Source organism: Delphinapterus leucas, chromosome 5, assembly GCF_059928025.1.
Source record: "Delphinapterus leucas isolate spDelLeu-1000000601 "Yukka" chromosome 5, BTC_Dleu_Yukka2, whole genome shotgun sequence".
Taxonomy (NCBI): Eukaryota; Metazoa; Chordata; class Mammalia; order Artiodactyla; family Monodontidae; genus Delphinapterus; species Delphinapterus leucas.
In genome coordinates this window covers 47,392,235-47,408,953 of record NC_143133.1, presented here as the reverse complement: position 1 = coordinate 47,408,953, position 16,719 = coordinate 47,392,235, and the positions used below count along the sequence as shown (strand labels likewise).

At 36.3% G+C, this 16,719-nt stretch overlaps 1 protein-coding gene across 1 annotated transcript in view; it reads right to left on the bottom strand.

Moving 5' to 3' along the window:
• Positions 1-16,719, bottom strand: part of LOC111171163 (slit homolog 2 protein) — an 81,297-nt gene that overhangs the window by 49,601 nt on the left and 14,977 nt on the right. The window contains exons 8-9 of the mRNA XM_022566814.2: positions 15,512-15,583; positions 12,611-12,774 (exon numbers count right to left, since the gene is read on the bottom strand). Coding sequence (XP_022422522.2) covers positions 12,611-12,774; positions 15,512-15,583 — 236 coding nt within the window. The remainder of the gene's footprint in view (positions 1-12,610; positions 12,775-15,511; positions 15,584-16,719) is intronic.

Below are 16,719 nucleotides of genomic sequence, written 5' to 3'. Positions count from 1 at the left end.
ATCAATGGCATTTTTCACAGAACTAGAACAAAAAATTTCACAATATGCATGGAAACACAAAGACCCTAATAGCCAATGCAATCTTGAGAAAGAAAAATGGAGCTAGAGGAATCAGGCTCCCTGACTTCAGGCTATATTACAAAGCTTCAGTAATCAAGACAGTATGGTATTGACACAAAAACAGAACTAGAGATAAATGGAACAGGATAGAAAGCCCAGGGATAAACCCACACACCTATGGTCACCTTATCTTTGATAAAGGAGGTAAGAATATACAATGGAGAAAAGAAAGCCTCTTCAGTAAGTGGTGCTGGGAAAACAGGACAGCTACATGTAAAAGAATGAAATTAGAACACTCCTAACACTATACACAAAAATAAACACAAAATGGATGAAATACCTAAATGTAAGGCCAGACACTATTAAACTCTTAGAGGAAAACATAGGCAGAACACTCTACGACATAAATCAGAGCAAGATCCTTTTTGACCCATCTCCTAGAGAAATGGAAATAAAAACAAAAATAAGCAAATGGGACCTAATGAAACTTAAAAGCTTTTGCACAGCAAAAGAAAAAATAAACAAGACAAAAAGACAACCCTCAGAATGGGAGAAAATATTTGCAAATGAAGCAACTGACAAAGGATTAATCTCCAAAATTTACAAGCAGCACATGTAGCTCAATATCAAAAAAACAAACAACCCAATCCAAAAACAGGCAGAAGGCCTAAATAGACATTTCTTAAAAGAAGATATACAGATTGCCAACAAACACATGAAAGGATGCTCAACATCACTAATCATTAGACAAATGCAAATCAAAACTACAATGAGGTATCACCTCATACCAGTCAGAATGGCCATAATCAAAAAATCTACAAACAATAAATGCTGGAGAGGGTGTGGAGAAAAGGGAACCCTCTTGCACGGTTGGTTGGAATGTAAATTGATACAGCCACTATGGAGAACAGTGTGGAGGTTCCTTAAAAAACTAAAAATAGAACTACCATATGACCCAGCAATCTCACTACTGGGCTTATACTCTGAGAAAACCATAATTCAAAAAGAGTCATGTACCACAATGTTCATTGCAGTTCTATTTACAATAGCCAGGATATGGAAGCAACCTAAGTGTCCATCGACAGATGAATGGATAAAGAAGATGTGACACATATATACAATGGAATATCACTCAGCCATAAAAAGAAACGAAATTGATTTATTTGTAGTGAGGTGGATGGACATAGAGACTGTCATACAGAGTGAAGCAAGTTAGAAAGAGAAAAACAAATACCGTATGCTAACACATAGATGTGGAGTCTAAAAAAAAAAAAAAAAAAAGGTTCTGAAGAACCTAGGGGCAGGACAGGAATAAAGATGCAGACGTAGAGAATGGACTTGAGGACACCTGAAGGGGAAGGGTAAGCTGGGACGAAGTGAGACAGTGGCATGGACATATATACACTACCAAATGTAAAACAGATAGCCAGTGGGAAGCAGCCACATAGCATAGGGAGATCAGCTCAGTGCTTTTTGACCACCTAGAGGGGTGGGATAGGGAGGGTGGGAGGGAGGGAGATGCAAGAGGGAGGAGATATGGGGATATATGTATATATATAGCTGATTCACTTTGATATAAAGCAGAAACTAACTCACCATTGTAAAGCAATTATACTCCAATAAAGATGTTAAAAAAATATAAAACAAATAAATAAAAAAAAGAAAAAAAATTTATCAGTGCAAATAAAAATGCAATAATATGCACCTGCCCTGATAATATTAGTCCAGTACTGTTATTTTCATACAGGAGATAGAGAACACTGCCACTTTTATGCTTAGGACAAGAAACCAAAAATGAAATCTTCATTATATCCTCCCTCATGTCCCTTCAGTTCAGTTTGTTAGCACATTAACACAGGCACAAGATGAGCGAGATTTCTGTGTCTTCCTTGTCGAGAAGAAAATACTGCTGAAGCGGTCTCTACTTGCAATCTCACCTTTTGGGATACACATTAAAAAAATGTCATAATCCATGAAAGGTCTAGATTAAATGCAGATTCAGTTGAAGATACATTCCTTTGGCCACACATATTTGTTCCACAAGTGGCTAAAAATGTAGATATTGTACCATCCTCAATAAAATTATGTTCCATTGATGCTACTTTTTGCACTGTTTGTGAGAGCGCACTAGACTGCCTTTTGGCAACTGTCTGATGGGTACACTCTGTCAGAGTGACACTTTTATATTTAAAATATAAATATTTTATAACATAAACATTAATTATATTTTTGCTTTCACCATCAATCTCTCTGTAGTTCCTTATCCTCACTGGAATTACCAGTGACAAGTCTAAGTGTATGTCTCACCACACATAATTTCTAGCAAGGTTATCTGAGGCAGCTGTATAGCATCCCTCCCCTGCCCCTACTCGTCTACCACCGCTCTAAGCTTCAAGGTACCTCCACCCAAAAAGCTGTATGACTTCTGCTAATATAAACCACCTTTAATCAAAATTTTCTACAGATTAGAGACCAACAGTAAGCTGTTGGTCTACTTACAGAAACTCATATATGAAAGAAAATGTGAAGTAACATGGTGGCCATTAAAACTCTTTATACCTAAATATTCCCTTACCCTAGGAAATATATATTCATATAATGGTTTTGGAGTACAATCCAAAAAAGGACAGCGTTCTATACTGTTCAGTTTTCCTATTAACAAAAACCCTGAAATATGTTTACATAGAGATTCCTGTTTCTTTTTCAACTGCTTGGAAATAAATGACAGTTCTGGGGAACACTATTAATGGGAAGGGTTGGTGTTTGCTCCCAGTGACACCTCAATCACTAGGGGAGGCCTTGCCTGTATCTCCTCTGCTTTTTCTTGGTACCAGAAAAACGAATGCAGTTGTTGTATCAAATTACAGTTGGGAAATTGCTGGGATGAATACTGAAGTGAGCCATGTAGAAATTTAATTTCTCACCCTCCTCCAATGTATTTATCAAATAAATTTAGCTATTCAGTACATTGGGGAAGTAAATGTAGCAGTTAATTAGAGCAGTATGTTAAATTAATGTCATACCCCACAATAAATGGCTTTGTGTTTGCTAAAATGATCACACTTACAATCAGCACTAGGAAAGGAAATATCTAAATGGTAATGGATTCCTGAGCTAGGCTAGAAGAAAGAAGACTCTTAGAACAAAGGCATAGGGTGAAGCAGCTAAGAATGTACGCCAGCAAAACAGCACGTCCGCAAATGCAAGGACTGTAAACATTCATCTGGCTACTTCCCAAGACCTTGAGGAAAATTGTCTTTTAGTCTAATTCTGTGCTTTCAACCTCAAAAGACTGTAGTTTGAATGGAGGGGTTCAGGGTTGGCAGTTTCTAGGTTTATTCTGTGGAATGTGACATTTTTCAAAAATTATGTTTGATTATTTAGATGAGGAGCTCGAGATTGTTTTAGAAAATAAACTGGGTATGTTTTGAAGAATTATTTTAATAGAGTATGCAGATAATGAAATTGCCAGGCTGAAGCAGCCTCTGTCCAGTTTTTAGCACAGTCGAGATTTATTGAATAAATATCCACTGAACCATATTTGATTAATAAGCACTATCTAATTTCTCCACTTTTTTTTCCAGGACCAAGTTTCATTTTTAATATAGCACGTCTGCTCAACTATTTTCAGTATCTGCAATTCCTTATTGCAGATATATGGAGGGAGTATATGGAGGTATATGGGGTATATGGAGGGAGATTGTTGCTCTCCCATACATATTCAGTTTAGCTACAAGAATCAAAATAACAAGATTTCTCATGTGCACAGGCTTCTTCTGATAAGTTCCTAAACCCACAAACTGTTCTGGCGGCATCAGGTTGAGGAATATATAAAATATTGAATTCTAATTTCTTCAGCTTGGTAAAGTTGACTACTAATAGCTACCATTCTATTTGCTTCTCCTTTTCTCAAATCCCTCTTTTAAAATCAATTTTTCAAAGATAATTTCTTATTTCTAGCACTTGAGCTTGAGTGAAAGGTAATTCAAAAGATGTTTATGAATTATAGAAATTCCAAATAGCAGCATTCTCTGATATGTCCAAATGTCTTAAAATGGTATGATTCCTTTTCCTATTTAGATTATAATTCCACCTCACTAAATGTTCTTCTTATAATGTGATTTTTACATCCACTTGGTTTATCTAAATCCATTTATTTTTACATTCTAACCCCTTGGAACTATATCCTTTGTATCTGGTTCTCTTCTCTCATTCATCTTCCCACCCATATTTTGCTTCTCTTCTAAGTCTACCTTCTATCTTGTCTTTGCCTTCAATCTGTGGTTCATTTTCCATCCGGGACAACTTCTCTGAGACCCTTTCTTGCAAAGTTCTTATTCAAGGGTAATCATATCTTTAATCTGTTTCTATAACAAGGAGATAATATCAGAGCCAAAGGGATATGCTAAAGTCAAAATAAAATGGTAGAAGGGTTAGCATAGTTCTCTAAGAGCAAACCAACACGTAGAATCTTGCACACTTGATTGGTCCCCGATGAAAAGAAGACGTCCAGGAACAAGAAATAGACAAGCTCTTATCATAATGCGTAGTAATCTTAGGAAGAGAATCAGAAGTCAACCAGGCCAAGTTAGTGATCTAGATGTGTTACTTAACTATGGAATTAGGAGAGTAATGGCAGTCATCTCAATGGGTTGCTTTAAGCTTTAAATGAGATGCTAATGAATTCTGAGCACAGAATATAGTGAGAACAAGCACAGAAGCCACAGAAAGCTCTGACACTCTTTAAAGCCTAGACATCCAAAGAAGGCAGGGGCTGGGAGGGACATAAGTGGTTTACTCAAAAGGAGAAAAGAGAGTAAGTCTTCCTCTGTATGTTTGTTCAAATTTTAGCACAAAGGCAAATTAGAGCTTGCTGTTTATTTATTCATTGCAAGTTCACTGAGTACCTTCAGTCTATGCCAGGAGCTTTTGAAATCTGGAAAAACTGTAGGGGCTATTATTAACTAAAACAAGGGAGAGTGGAAATGGGCACCGAGAGATAATTTCCCATTGGGTAACGACACCTAGAGTTAATGATTTTATGTTTTTAAGGACTGCAACTGTGATTTGTAAATCTGGCATGGATAACCACGAGGAATAACAGCACACAATTAAGAAGGAGAGGTTCTTTTTGTTCTTGCATTGATGCTTGGCAAGGAACTACAACTTGCTTGCTGATACAACTTCACCAATCTTCAAACTTTCTTTCTTCCAAAAGCCGGTTCCAAGAAGGGTTAAATTATTGCCAACACATTAGCCCTCAGAAGATGTGTGCCACAGAGGAGAAAGATGTTGCAGAGGAGAAAACAAATCTAGCTTCCTGAATACAAATGTTTACTAATGTCACTGAAATGAAGGCCAGTCTAGGATATCTAGATTGATTTAAGATTAGGTCTTGACTTAAGAGTGTTCTCTAGCATCAGCTATATGGAGTGGAGTTGTGTTTAGCTTAATAATTCAAAGGGAAAACGAGCAGAAAGTTTGGTTAACAATTTGTCTTTGTCAGTTACTTTAACTTTGATGGAAGAACTGCTGGACTGCAAATCCATTAAAGCTTGTAGGCTGACTTGCTTACTTGACTCAAATCACTAGCTATGCACCTGACACTAATATTGCCACCCACTGAGAATTGTATCTCACTTTGACTTATGACTAAAAGCTCCAAACACAAATTTCTAACTATATCCCAGAGTCTGCCTTCATTCTGGTGTCCCTTGGACACATGAGTCAAACAGTAGAACCCTCTGGTACTGCCCTTGTATAAAGTCAGATGTACATCAAAGACAACTCAGAAAAAACAAAGGGGATATTTGATATTGGGCATAACTAACTAATAGTTCAGTAATAGAGACATCTATGGATCAACTACAGGACAGTTGCAAGAGAATGTGGAAAATGGGAAAGCATATTTTGGAATATGTGTTTTAAGTTTCTGCAAGCCAGCAAGGGGGAGGAATTCACTAGGTGAATGGAAATATGAATCTGAAGTTCATAAGAAAAGTCATGGCTAGATACTTGAAGCCACAGGACCAAAATCAATTAAATTAGCAGGGCTAAGGAGAGAACCCCACATATGTCAATATTAAAGAGCGGGTAAGAAAGAGATGTCAGCAAAGGAATGAAGAGGCAATGGGAATGTACAAGAGGGAGCAGTGGCCACTACTGTCTAAGATGAAGAGGGCAAATAAAGAAGCTAAAAAGAAGCTATTGAAATGGGCAAGAGGGAAGTCACTGGTATCCCTATAGTTTCAGTGGAGGGGTAGAGATGGTCCCTAGGTGATAGGGGGGTTAAAATCCTACAAATTTGCATTTTATAAATGGTTAAACAAAAACATGAAGATGGGTATTACACCTCTGGGATTCCCTGGCTTGGCCATTTGCTACACACACATATGATCTTAAGCCAGTAAATAAACTTGAAGCACACTTAAAAGAAAAAGAGCAATAATTACTTCATGGAATTATTGTACCAGAGATGATATAGATGTATGATATTTAAGGATGGAATACAAATCATTAATTCTCATCACCTATTAAAATAAATGTCTGTTAAAAATTGTCTAGTGTTTTAAGTTTTTTAAAAAGTATAATGAAGGGCTTCCCTGATGGCGCAGTGGTTAAGAATCCGCCTGCCAATGCAGGAGACACGGGTTCGAACCCTGGTCTGGGAAGATCCCACATGCCGCGGAGCAACGAAGCCCGTGTGCCACAACTACTGAGCCTGTGCTTTAGAGCTCACGAGCCACAACTACTGAGCCTGTGCGCCTAGAGCGTGTGCTCCGCAACAAAAGAAGCCACTGCAATGAGAAGCCTGCGCACCACAACGAAGAGTAGCCCCAGTAGCCCCCGCTCGCCGCAACTAGAGAAAGCCAGCGCGCAGCAAGGAAGACCCGACGCAGCCAATACATACATACATACATATGTACATAAATAAATACAATTTATTTAAAAAAAAAAGTATAATGAAAAACAGCCCTTGTTTGTTTTTTAAAGATGGTGCTTTTGGCAAATAACTATGTAGAAACCTGAATATTTTCTTTAGTCAGCGAGCAAATCATAGTCCCCCAAAGCTAAGGTTATTTCAAATTTATAACTATGTTCTAGTGATACTAAATCTGAAAATGTAAAAAGGATTTGACGAAGTTTTAAATACTATTTCAAAACAGATCTAACTAGTAAATTTTTCATTACTTTAGGTTAAATTATTTAATCACCTTCATACTTTAATTAAATGATTAAGGACAATATTAACTAATAATTTTGAGGAAAAAAGAACCAAAAGACCTTGAACTTGTCAAGAACACCCCCCAAAAGGAAATGTTGATCTCACTGGGAAAAAAAAACGGACAATATTACAATGTTATTATTGAGAGATGTGGAATTTTTCCCAGAAATTCCAGAATCTAGAGGATTCTTCACCTATAAAAATAGCAGAAGAGATCAACCATGTGGTGGTGGAATGTTGATCATTCTGGGATGTGAAAAGGTCCCAGGTTTCCCAACCCCTTAGCTGATCTTTACAGATAACTAATGAGGTATGTTGAGCACCATACCCCTGCCTCTTCACTGGGTTCCTGGCTACCAGACACCTGACCACTGGGGGCTGCTTTCCCTGATTCATGCTCCATTCTCAGTTCCACTTGACTCACTATAAGAGTCTCCTGATGCCCTGATGGACCTGGTGGTATCGGTTACAATTCCACAATTGTTTGGTTTGGATATACATTATTAATATTGTATATATATTTCTATCACCAAACTTCCATATCGTTTTGCAATTATCCATTTAAATGTCATCTATCAGTAGAATATAAGCTCCATAAAGGCAGGGGTTTTTCTGTCCTATTTATTATTGTATTCTTAATACCTTGGATCTGTGCCTGGGGCATAACAGGAACTCATAATATTTGTTGAATGAAAGAGGCAATATACCACTTGTTTCCTTTAGACTGTTCACTCCTTAGCACATTTAAGTGCTTAATAAATGTCTGTAAAATTAAAAGTGAACAATTTAGTAGCCTGCATAGCTAAAGCTTCCTGAACCAAGAGCAATAAAGGGAATATTAGAAATTAACAGTATTCTACATTCCACGCTGACGTTTTCAAGGAAAACCTGGAGAGGGAAAAACCCTTCATTTTCTGCTTGAGCATTCTAATATCATCTGATATTTAAAAGAGGAAGACAGGACATTTGGGTTATAAGAACAAGTCATGACCATCTGCTTCCCATTCAAGAATGCCCTAATCTGGGTATTAATTAAACATGCTCTGATAATCTATTTCATTCAGTTCATTTATTTCTGTTGTGCGCTGAAACTATGAGATTATACTACAAAGAAAATACTCTGAAAAATGTAAGATAAAAATTGTATTGAAAGAATTAATTACTCAAAATAATATTATTGTCTTTTCTAGCAGAGAAAATATTTAAGTTATATTTAAATATAGCTATATAAACATGCTTTCAAATAAAGAATGTTCATATTCCTGCTGTAATTTGAAATTACATATTTACAAACTTTAATATTAGGAGTATGTACTTACATGATTTTCATGAATAAATAAAACACATTAAAACTGGCACAAAAGTTAAAATATAAAAACCTCAAATTATAAGATATTTAAAGAAGCGTAATTTTACTGCTTTCAAGCTCATAAAGCATGTAAACTCAAAAACACAGTACTCGGTAGATTTCCCAGAGTTAATTATTTTAATGAATGGATTAGAATACTTTGTCTTTACCAATCCATTTTTTATGAGTAAATATTTCTCGCAAAGAATATGAGAGTGGTTCACAATATTCTGACAAATATCGAGAAATGCTGGCAAAGATCATTATGAGTTTCAATGTTTGCTACCTCTCTAAAATTATGTTAAGTTATAGAGGAACTGAGTAAATCTTGAAGTTTGCTAAGTGCAATTACACTAAATTTGTTGAGTTCTGAATGTCTACACTTCTTGCCAACTGGCCTACACCTATGCTGTCTGCTTTGTAGTTTAGGATGTACCTTGAAATATGTGTGATTTGTTAATTCGATGAGTCAGTGAATATTAAATAAACTGTCAAAGTTCCAGCATTTTCCTATATCACAGCTGGGCTCCTGCAGTTCCACCCACCTGTAGCTCAAGTCCTCACACTTGCCTGCTTATCCAAACAACTGGCTTAGACACTCTTGTAAGAAACCTTTCACAGCCGCTCTCTGACAGGATTTCTTCATCTGAGTCCTGTAGCAACAGCACTATGCAATATGGTAGCCACTAGCTACATATGACTAAGTTTAAATTTAAATACAATTAAAAAAATCATTTCCACAGTTGCCTTAGCTACATTTCAACAACCACATGTGGCTAGTGGCTACCATATTGGATAGCACAGGTATGGAACATTTCTATCACTGCAGAAAGGTCTATTAGGCTACACTGATCCAGACCAAAGCATATTTCCATTCATGCTATACTAAGAACAAAAGATACTGTTAATGAAGAAAAGGTCAAATCAATTAGACAAATCTTGAGTTAAACAGACATTTATGCATGTATGTATGTATGTTTGTATTCACTGGCCTTCTGGGAACATTTAACAAATTAATGTGGGGACTTCCCTGGTAGCACAGTGGTTAAGAATCCACCTGTCAATTCAGGGGACATGGGTTCAAGCCCTGGTCCAGGGAGATCCCACATGCCGCAGAGCAACTAAGCCTGTGCGCCACAACTACTGAGCCTGCGCTCTAGAGCCCGTGAGCCACAACTACTGAGCCCATGTGCCACAACTACTGAAGCCTGTGCACCTAGAGTCCGTGCTCCACAACAAGAGAAGCCCATGCACTGCACCTAAGAGTAGCCCCCGCTCGCCGCAACTAGAGAAAAGCCCGTTCGCAGCAACGAAGACCCAACACAGCCCAAAATAAATAAATTAATTAATTAATTTTAAAAAAATTTAAAAAAAATATCTTCACAGAACTCTAAGCTTTAAGAATTGAAGATAAACACCAGCAGTTTTCAAAGTGGAGTGTGAGTATCCCTGGGTACAGAGAGTGTAACAGAATCAGTCTGCAGTTGCTCAACTTGTCTATATACTCTTTCTAGAATCAATCTGCCCAATAATATGCCTACAAGTAAGTTTTTATGCCAGTTTCTCCTCCCCTATCTCCCCTTTGACAATCATCTCCACCTTACAAAAAAATGATATACTTCTCAGCCCACCAGAAATTTACCATGGGGCACTGCCCCAAGGAAGCATCTGAGGTTACAAAAGAATAATTTAAAACACTGGTTATTTGCAAAGCCTCTTGCAATCAATGCACATAATCCCAGAGAGTCATTTCCAATAAAATTTTAATTTCAATTTTGAATAAATATTAGCATATTGATAAATAATTATGCTGTTGCAATCAGCGTTGCATTAAGCATTATTGACAATTAATTCTAATAAAAATTTAAAAACTCATAGATCTTTAGTGGCAGGAAATTTTAAATATTCAAATTATATACATATTTTTGGTAGTGAAGAATGATACAGTTCTCTGAGGTACTGGAAATAGAAATTCAAGGAGAAAAATCGAAGTTCGAGGAAAAAGAGCAACATAAAATATTGAGGATCTTGTTTTTGTTTCTTTTAAAATTGGCTGTGATATTTAGATTCCACAAAATACATTTAAAAGAATAATGGAAGAGTGTTGTTTTAAGATATCAATATTTACAATGCACTGTGAATTACATCTCCTGCTACCATTTATAACTATGAAATAACATCAGATGACCACTTAAAAATGTTTGGAGGAGGGAATACAGTTTTTGAAAATTCCTTCTTTCACCAACAGAACATAGCATGCCATCCCGCATCATATTTTTGCTGGTGTTTTGAAATGTTATAATAATAAAAATGGCAGCTAACCTATACTGAGAGCTGTTGTGCGTAAGGCAGTAAGCACGTTTTATATATATTAAATAAATGAATCCTTTTCCCCCAACTTTATTGAAAAATATTTTACAAATATAATTGTATGTACTTAAAATGTATAACCTGATGATTTGATATACATATACACTGTGTAGTGATTAACAAGAGCAAGATAATATACATCCATCACCTCACATAGTTAACTTTTGTGTGTGTAGGGGGAGAATGCTTAAGATTTACTCTCAGAAACTTTTAAGTATCCAATACCATATTATTAACTATTGTCACCATGCTGTACATTAGATCCTCAGAACTTATTGTCCTTATAACTGAAAGTTTGTACCCTTTCACCAACATCTCCCCATTTTCCCTCTCCCCCGGCCCCTGGAAACTACCCTGCTATTCTCTGTTTCTGTGAAAACGACATTTTCTTTTCTTTTTTCTTTTTTTTTTTTTAAGATTCCACTTATAATATCTCATCTAATCTTAAAAAACCCTTTCTGGTATGTATTATCATCACCTCTGCCTACAGACGAGGAATCTGAGCCACAGGCTGGTTAAGCTAGTAAACTAAAGTTACATAGCTATTGAAAATTGAAGCTGGGATTTAGCCCAGGTGAAACCAGGCTGGTCTTCATTCTGTGATTCACTGCACACTATTACCTACTTAAATATGTTTTCCCACCTACATGATCAAGTGTTGAAAGCTTATCTTTTCAGGTAGGTCTGCAACTTTCTCTATGCTCCACAATACCCAAGGTTTAGTTTTACCCATAAAAGAAGTTTAATAAGCATTTGCTGCTTACACATTTAGAATTTTTAAGAATCTCTCTCCTCCCTCTAATAATTAAAAGTGGCCCTCTTGAAACATCGAAAATTAAGGATTATAGTAACCTTCTACCCTATTTTTGGTAAGAAACTTAAATCCATATATTTGACTAGGAAAAGTGGAAAGATATACAAAACAAGTCTAATAGTGATTATCTTTTGGTATTGTCATTAACTGTTAGATTTAGATCTTTAGTTTCTTATCGTTTACATTTTCCTATTCTTTAGATTTTCTATGTTGGGCATAGATTACTTTTGTAATAAGAGAAGAAAATATTTGTTACTAAGTCACTGTGTAGAATTCACAAGTACATAAAACAAAGGGAAAAGAAAAGGATCCAAACAAGCAAGAAACAGCACCATCAACATAGGAAGAGTGAAGCACAGGAGGTGAGTCGGAAGGTCTGGCCTGAACACTGGGGAGGGCTCATTTCTCCTTACCCGGAATCAGGAAGCCACAGGGCCCTGGCAGCCCTAGGAGCAGGGTACACATTCAGACAAAGCAAAAGCAAAATATTTCACTTGTTAGAGGCTATGAGAAGAATTTCCAGAAATTGTGTACTCTTCATTTCTCCATACATTTTAAAGAAAACTTAGTCATTTCCAATGGGTTATTTCTGTGATTTATTTCAAAATAAATTCTTTCCTTGGGCTCCTCATGTAACTGCTCTGTCTTCTCCAAGTATGGGAAGAAACAGTAATTATTTATTGGAGTTTTTCAGCTATACCCATAAAATCTAGCAGCCCATGGTTTTCTTTTTTCTTTTAAATTAATACGGTGAAGTTTTATTTACAGAAGTACAACTGGTTAAGAACTATACCTTGACATGTAAATTTTTTGGAGGGAGTTGTGAGTAATAGTTTATCTGCCATTTCTCCAGGACCAGCACAGCGAGCAATTCCTGGTTCTTTGTATTCCGACTTTACCCAGTCGGATAACCACTGCATGTTACAATCACAGTAAAGAGGGTTGGCTCCAATTGCTCTGTAAAACAACACAACAAAAGCACACACAAGTATGGAAGCACCGTTATTATTTCCTAAGGGACCATAATTTATGGTGATGTTCAGTAGAAAATCCCTATCGATTGATTGATAAAAATTTAGAAGAAAATGGAGGCATTGGGGATTCCCCATTTTCCTGAATTATGTGCAACTGCGATTTAGTGAGTTGTCACCAGTGTTAACACTTACCTGGCTTTACAAAGTCTCCTTGTATTTGCAGACAGGTTTATACTGTGTGCAAGCACACGCCAAATGCACATTAACACTTCCTTCATTCACCAATGATTTACTTAGAACCCAATCATTATGCCAGGTTCTGGGGACCCAAATATGAATAATACATTATTTTTAACCCCAAAAAACTCCTTCTGCAAAGGAGATTAACATAGACTCATACATACAAGTAATTTTCATTAGAAGTGGTATAGCAGAAGAATTTACAAGATAACTATGAACAGAGGGTAACTCTTCTGGGAGACTGGAGGTTTAAGAAGTCTGAGCTTTTAGATATTTAGTTTCAAGTACGTGGAAAAGGTTGGAAAGGATGTTTCAGGGTAAAGGACCAGTAAAACGCAAGAAGATAAGGAAGGGCATAAAATACTAAAGACGTATAAAGTTAGTTCCCCAGAGCTGATTTGGAATTCCATTGGACGTTTGTCCCTTTAAAGTTTTTCATTTTAGAACTTTGGTTCCTACTCACATAAGCAGTTGTAGTGATAGGAAAAGTAATCAAGATAATGCTTGATTATAAATGCTAGCTATTTATTGTATCATTATGATATACAGGAATTGTGCTAAGCCATTTATATGAATTACCTCATTTTATCCTAAATAGAAACTCCATGAGATCAACATTATTAACAACCCATTTTACAGATTAAAAAACTGAGGCCAGAGATGTTAACCAATGGATTCACAAATTTGCCAAGCTTGGGCACAAGTAGTGTGTGCATAAAGTAGCATTTAAAAACTGATTAATGCTGATTTATAATTAACTTCAGGTTACTAATGTTACTAGGTATATAGTCTAAGCAAAATTATTCTTTTATGAAGAGACTTTCAAAATATACTTACAAAACCGTAATACTTTATATTGCAGCTGTCTTAATGCCAAACTCTAGCCAAGAATTGAAGTAAATGTTATGCTCATATGCTCAAACCTTTCTTTTAAATTAAAAATGAGGAAAATGATGTTTTTGAGTCATTTGATCTCATCTCTACTGACATTTGCTAAGTCCTTACTATGCCAGGAGAAACAGTAAAAACTGTGAATGGAGCATAGCTCTCTCTGGTCTGGGGTGTAAAAGACAATTGCATAAAATGAAATACATGACAAATAGGATGCATGACAAAGAAGATTCAAATTGCTCTCCCTGTTGGGGAGGAGGGTCACATAAAGGACAATCCTACTTAGCTCAAGCAGCACCTTTCCCACGTAGCCTTTTCTGATTCATCACCCTAACACTAGCTGAACAGCCACTTCCTCCTCTAGGCGGCATTCCCTGCCGCAGTGCTGCAGTCCTGCACCCCTGAGCCAGGGGTCTCATTTACATGGGATCTCAGGCAAGTGACTTCCATGGAGTTTGTAGAGAAGTGGCCCTGATGTCAACTTTGAGGTCGGAGCAGGGGCTCACACATGAAAAAATGGAGGTCTTGCCTCCAGGGACCTAGTAGTTTAATGTAATGGAAGGGATATTGACAGCAGCAGTCCCATTGACAAAAACCTACACTGATAACACAGCCCCTATAAGGGAAATTCAGATGTAGCATGATTGACTAATGGCTCCTATTCTCTGCCCATCCCCTTCTCTCAATTTTCTAAACTTCTTATCTTCTTGGGGTTTGGTAGACTTTGAAGAGGAGGGCAAATCCAAGAAAAAATATGGCAAGTAACCTCTTCTGGAGAACCAAGGGCCAACTGATATTGATATTTAGGCTGAAGTAGATAACTGTCACCAGGTGATGCCAAACTCAGCCTGACCTAAGAAGGCTTTGGATTCTAGGGCTGTTCTCTGAACTTCCTTCCAATTTGCCAAGGCCTTAACACTACAGCTAAAAATAATGGAACAATGGAATTTAACCCAGTTGTGTGCTTTGGACCTCATTATTAAATTGTTTTATTGTACTTCCAAGAAATATGGAGGTACAAACAGCCTGCTATGAGAGAGAATGCAAAGGAAACAAATTTCAGCCAATATGAGGATTTGGCTGTTTCCCTCTCCCACATCATAATGTCTTAAATTTTGTCTAATTTATTTCTGCATGGTGCCACAGTCAGTGCTGAGTAATATTTGCTAAATAAATGAATCCAGTTTGAGCAAATCAGGATAGGCTTCCTTGAGGAGGTGATATTTGGGATATGACTTGGAAAAGCAGGGTTTGGGCAGACTGAATTGAAGGGGAGCTGATATTTAGAATCAGAGAACATTAAAGAAAAGGCATAGGCTAGGAAGTTGGGGAGCCATGTTTGTAAGAAGAGACATTTTTGAAAGCAAAGAGAGCTCAACTAATGGGGAGTTAGGGCCAAAAGGATAAATTAAGGCTATTTTGTAGAAGGCACCATATCTAGATTGAAAATCTTTACAACTTCTTTAAAGATGGAACCAATAACATTTTATGATGTGACAATAAAAATGGTGGCAGAGGATCATTTGTTCCAAACTCACTTGCCAGGGAGAGTTTGACCCTAAACCCACATTCATGAACTAGATACTCACAGGTGTGATAATGCAGAAAGATCGTTGAAAGCACCTTCAGGCACAACTGAAATGTCATTTCCATGTAAAGAACTAAAAGCAAGAAAAAGCAAAATTAAATTTCCTGTTATTTCAGGGAGTTCAGAAAAATCCCCATGCATATATGAGACTTTAGTTTATAACAAGCTTTTAAAATTAGTGTAGAAAAGATGGTGTATTCAATAAATAGTCTTTACACAACTGGGTATCTATTTGGGGATGCAAAATGTTAGTTCCTTCTTCACATCATATGCATAAAGTAAATTCTAGATCGAAGAGTTAAATGTAAAAATAAAACTGAAAGTGTATTAAAATATAGACGAGCTCCTTTTTATAAACATGGGATATGGAAGGCTTTTTAAAGCCCTATATTCTAAAACTCAGAAATCATAATGGAAAAGAGTGATAAATTTTTGACAATGTAAAATATATCCATAGTATAAAAGATTACAAAACAATAAGGTCCTACTGCATAGCACAGGGAACTATATTCAGTATCTTGTAATAAACTATAAGGGAAAAGAGTATGAAAAAATATATACATATATGTATATATGTGTGTGTGTGTGTATATATATATATATATATATATACACACACACACACATATATAACCAAATCACTTTGCTGCAACCAGAAACTAACACAACATTGTAAATCAACTATATTTCAATTAAAAAAAAAGATTACATATAAAAAACAGAATGGGAAATATCTCCAACATATGTAAGCTATAAGGATTAATTCCTTTGTAAAAAGACCTGCAAACTTAGAGTCAAGTGCTTAAAGGCAGGTATATTAATAAGGAAAAGACAAAGTAACCACAGAAAATGGGAACTGATACAATCAGGCTCATAGAATAAGAAATACAAATGCTCAATAAACAAAATATACTCAAATGTTCTAGTAATTGGAATTGCAAATTAAAAGAGGAATGGAAAATAATGTTCCATCTGTCATATGACAAAAATGAAAGGATTAATAATACTCAATATTTACAAGAGTGCTTTGAAATAGGTACTCTGTTAAAATAGCATTGGTGGAAAATAAATTTGTAAATTGTTTGGGGGACAACAGGATGACTACTTTTGGTATTCTCCTAATATGCTTGACAGTAAGATGGATGTATAGGATGTTCATTCCAGCACTGTATAGAATAACTAAAATTTGGAATCAAACCAAATGATAGT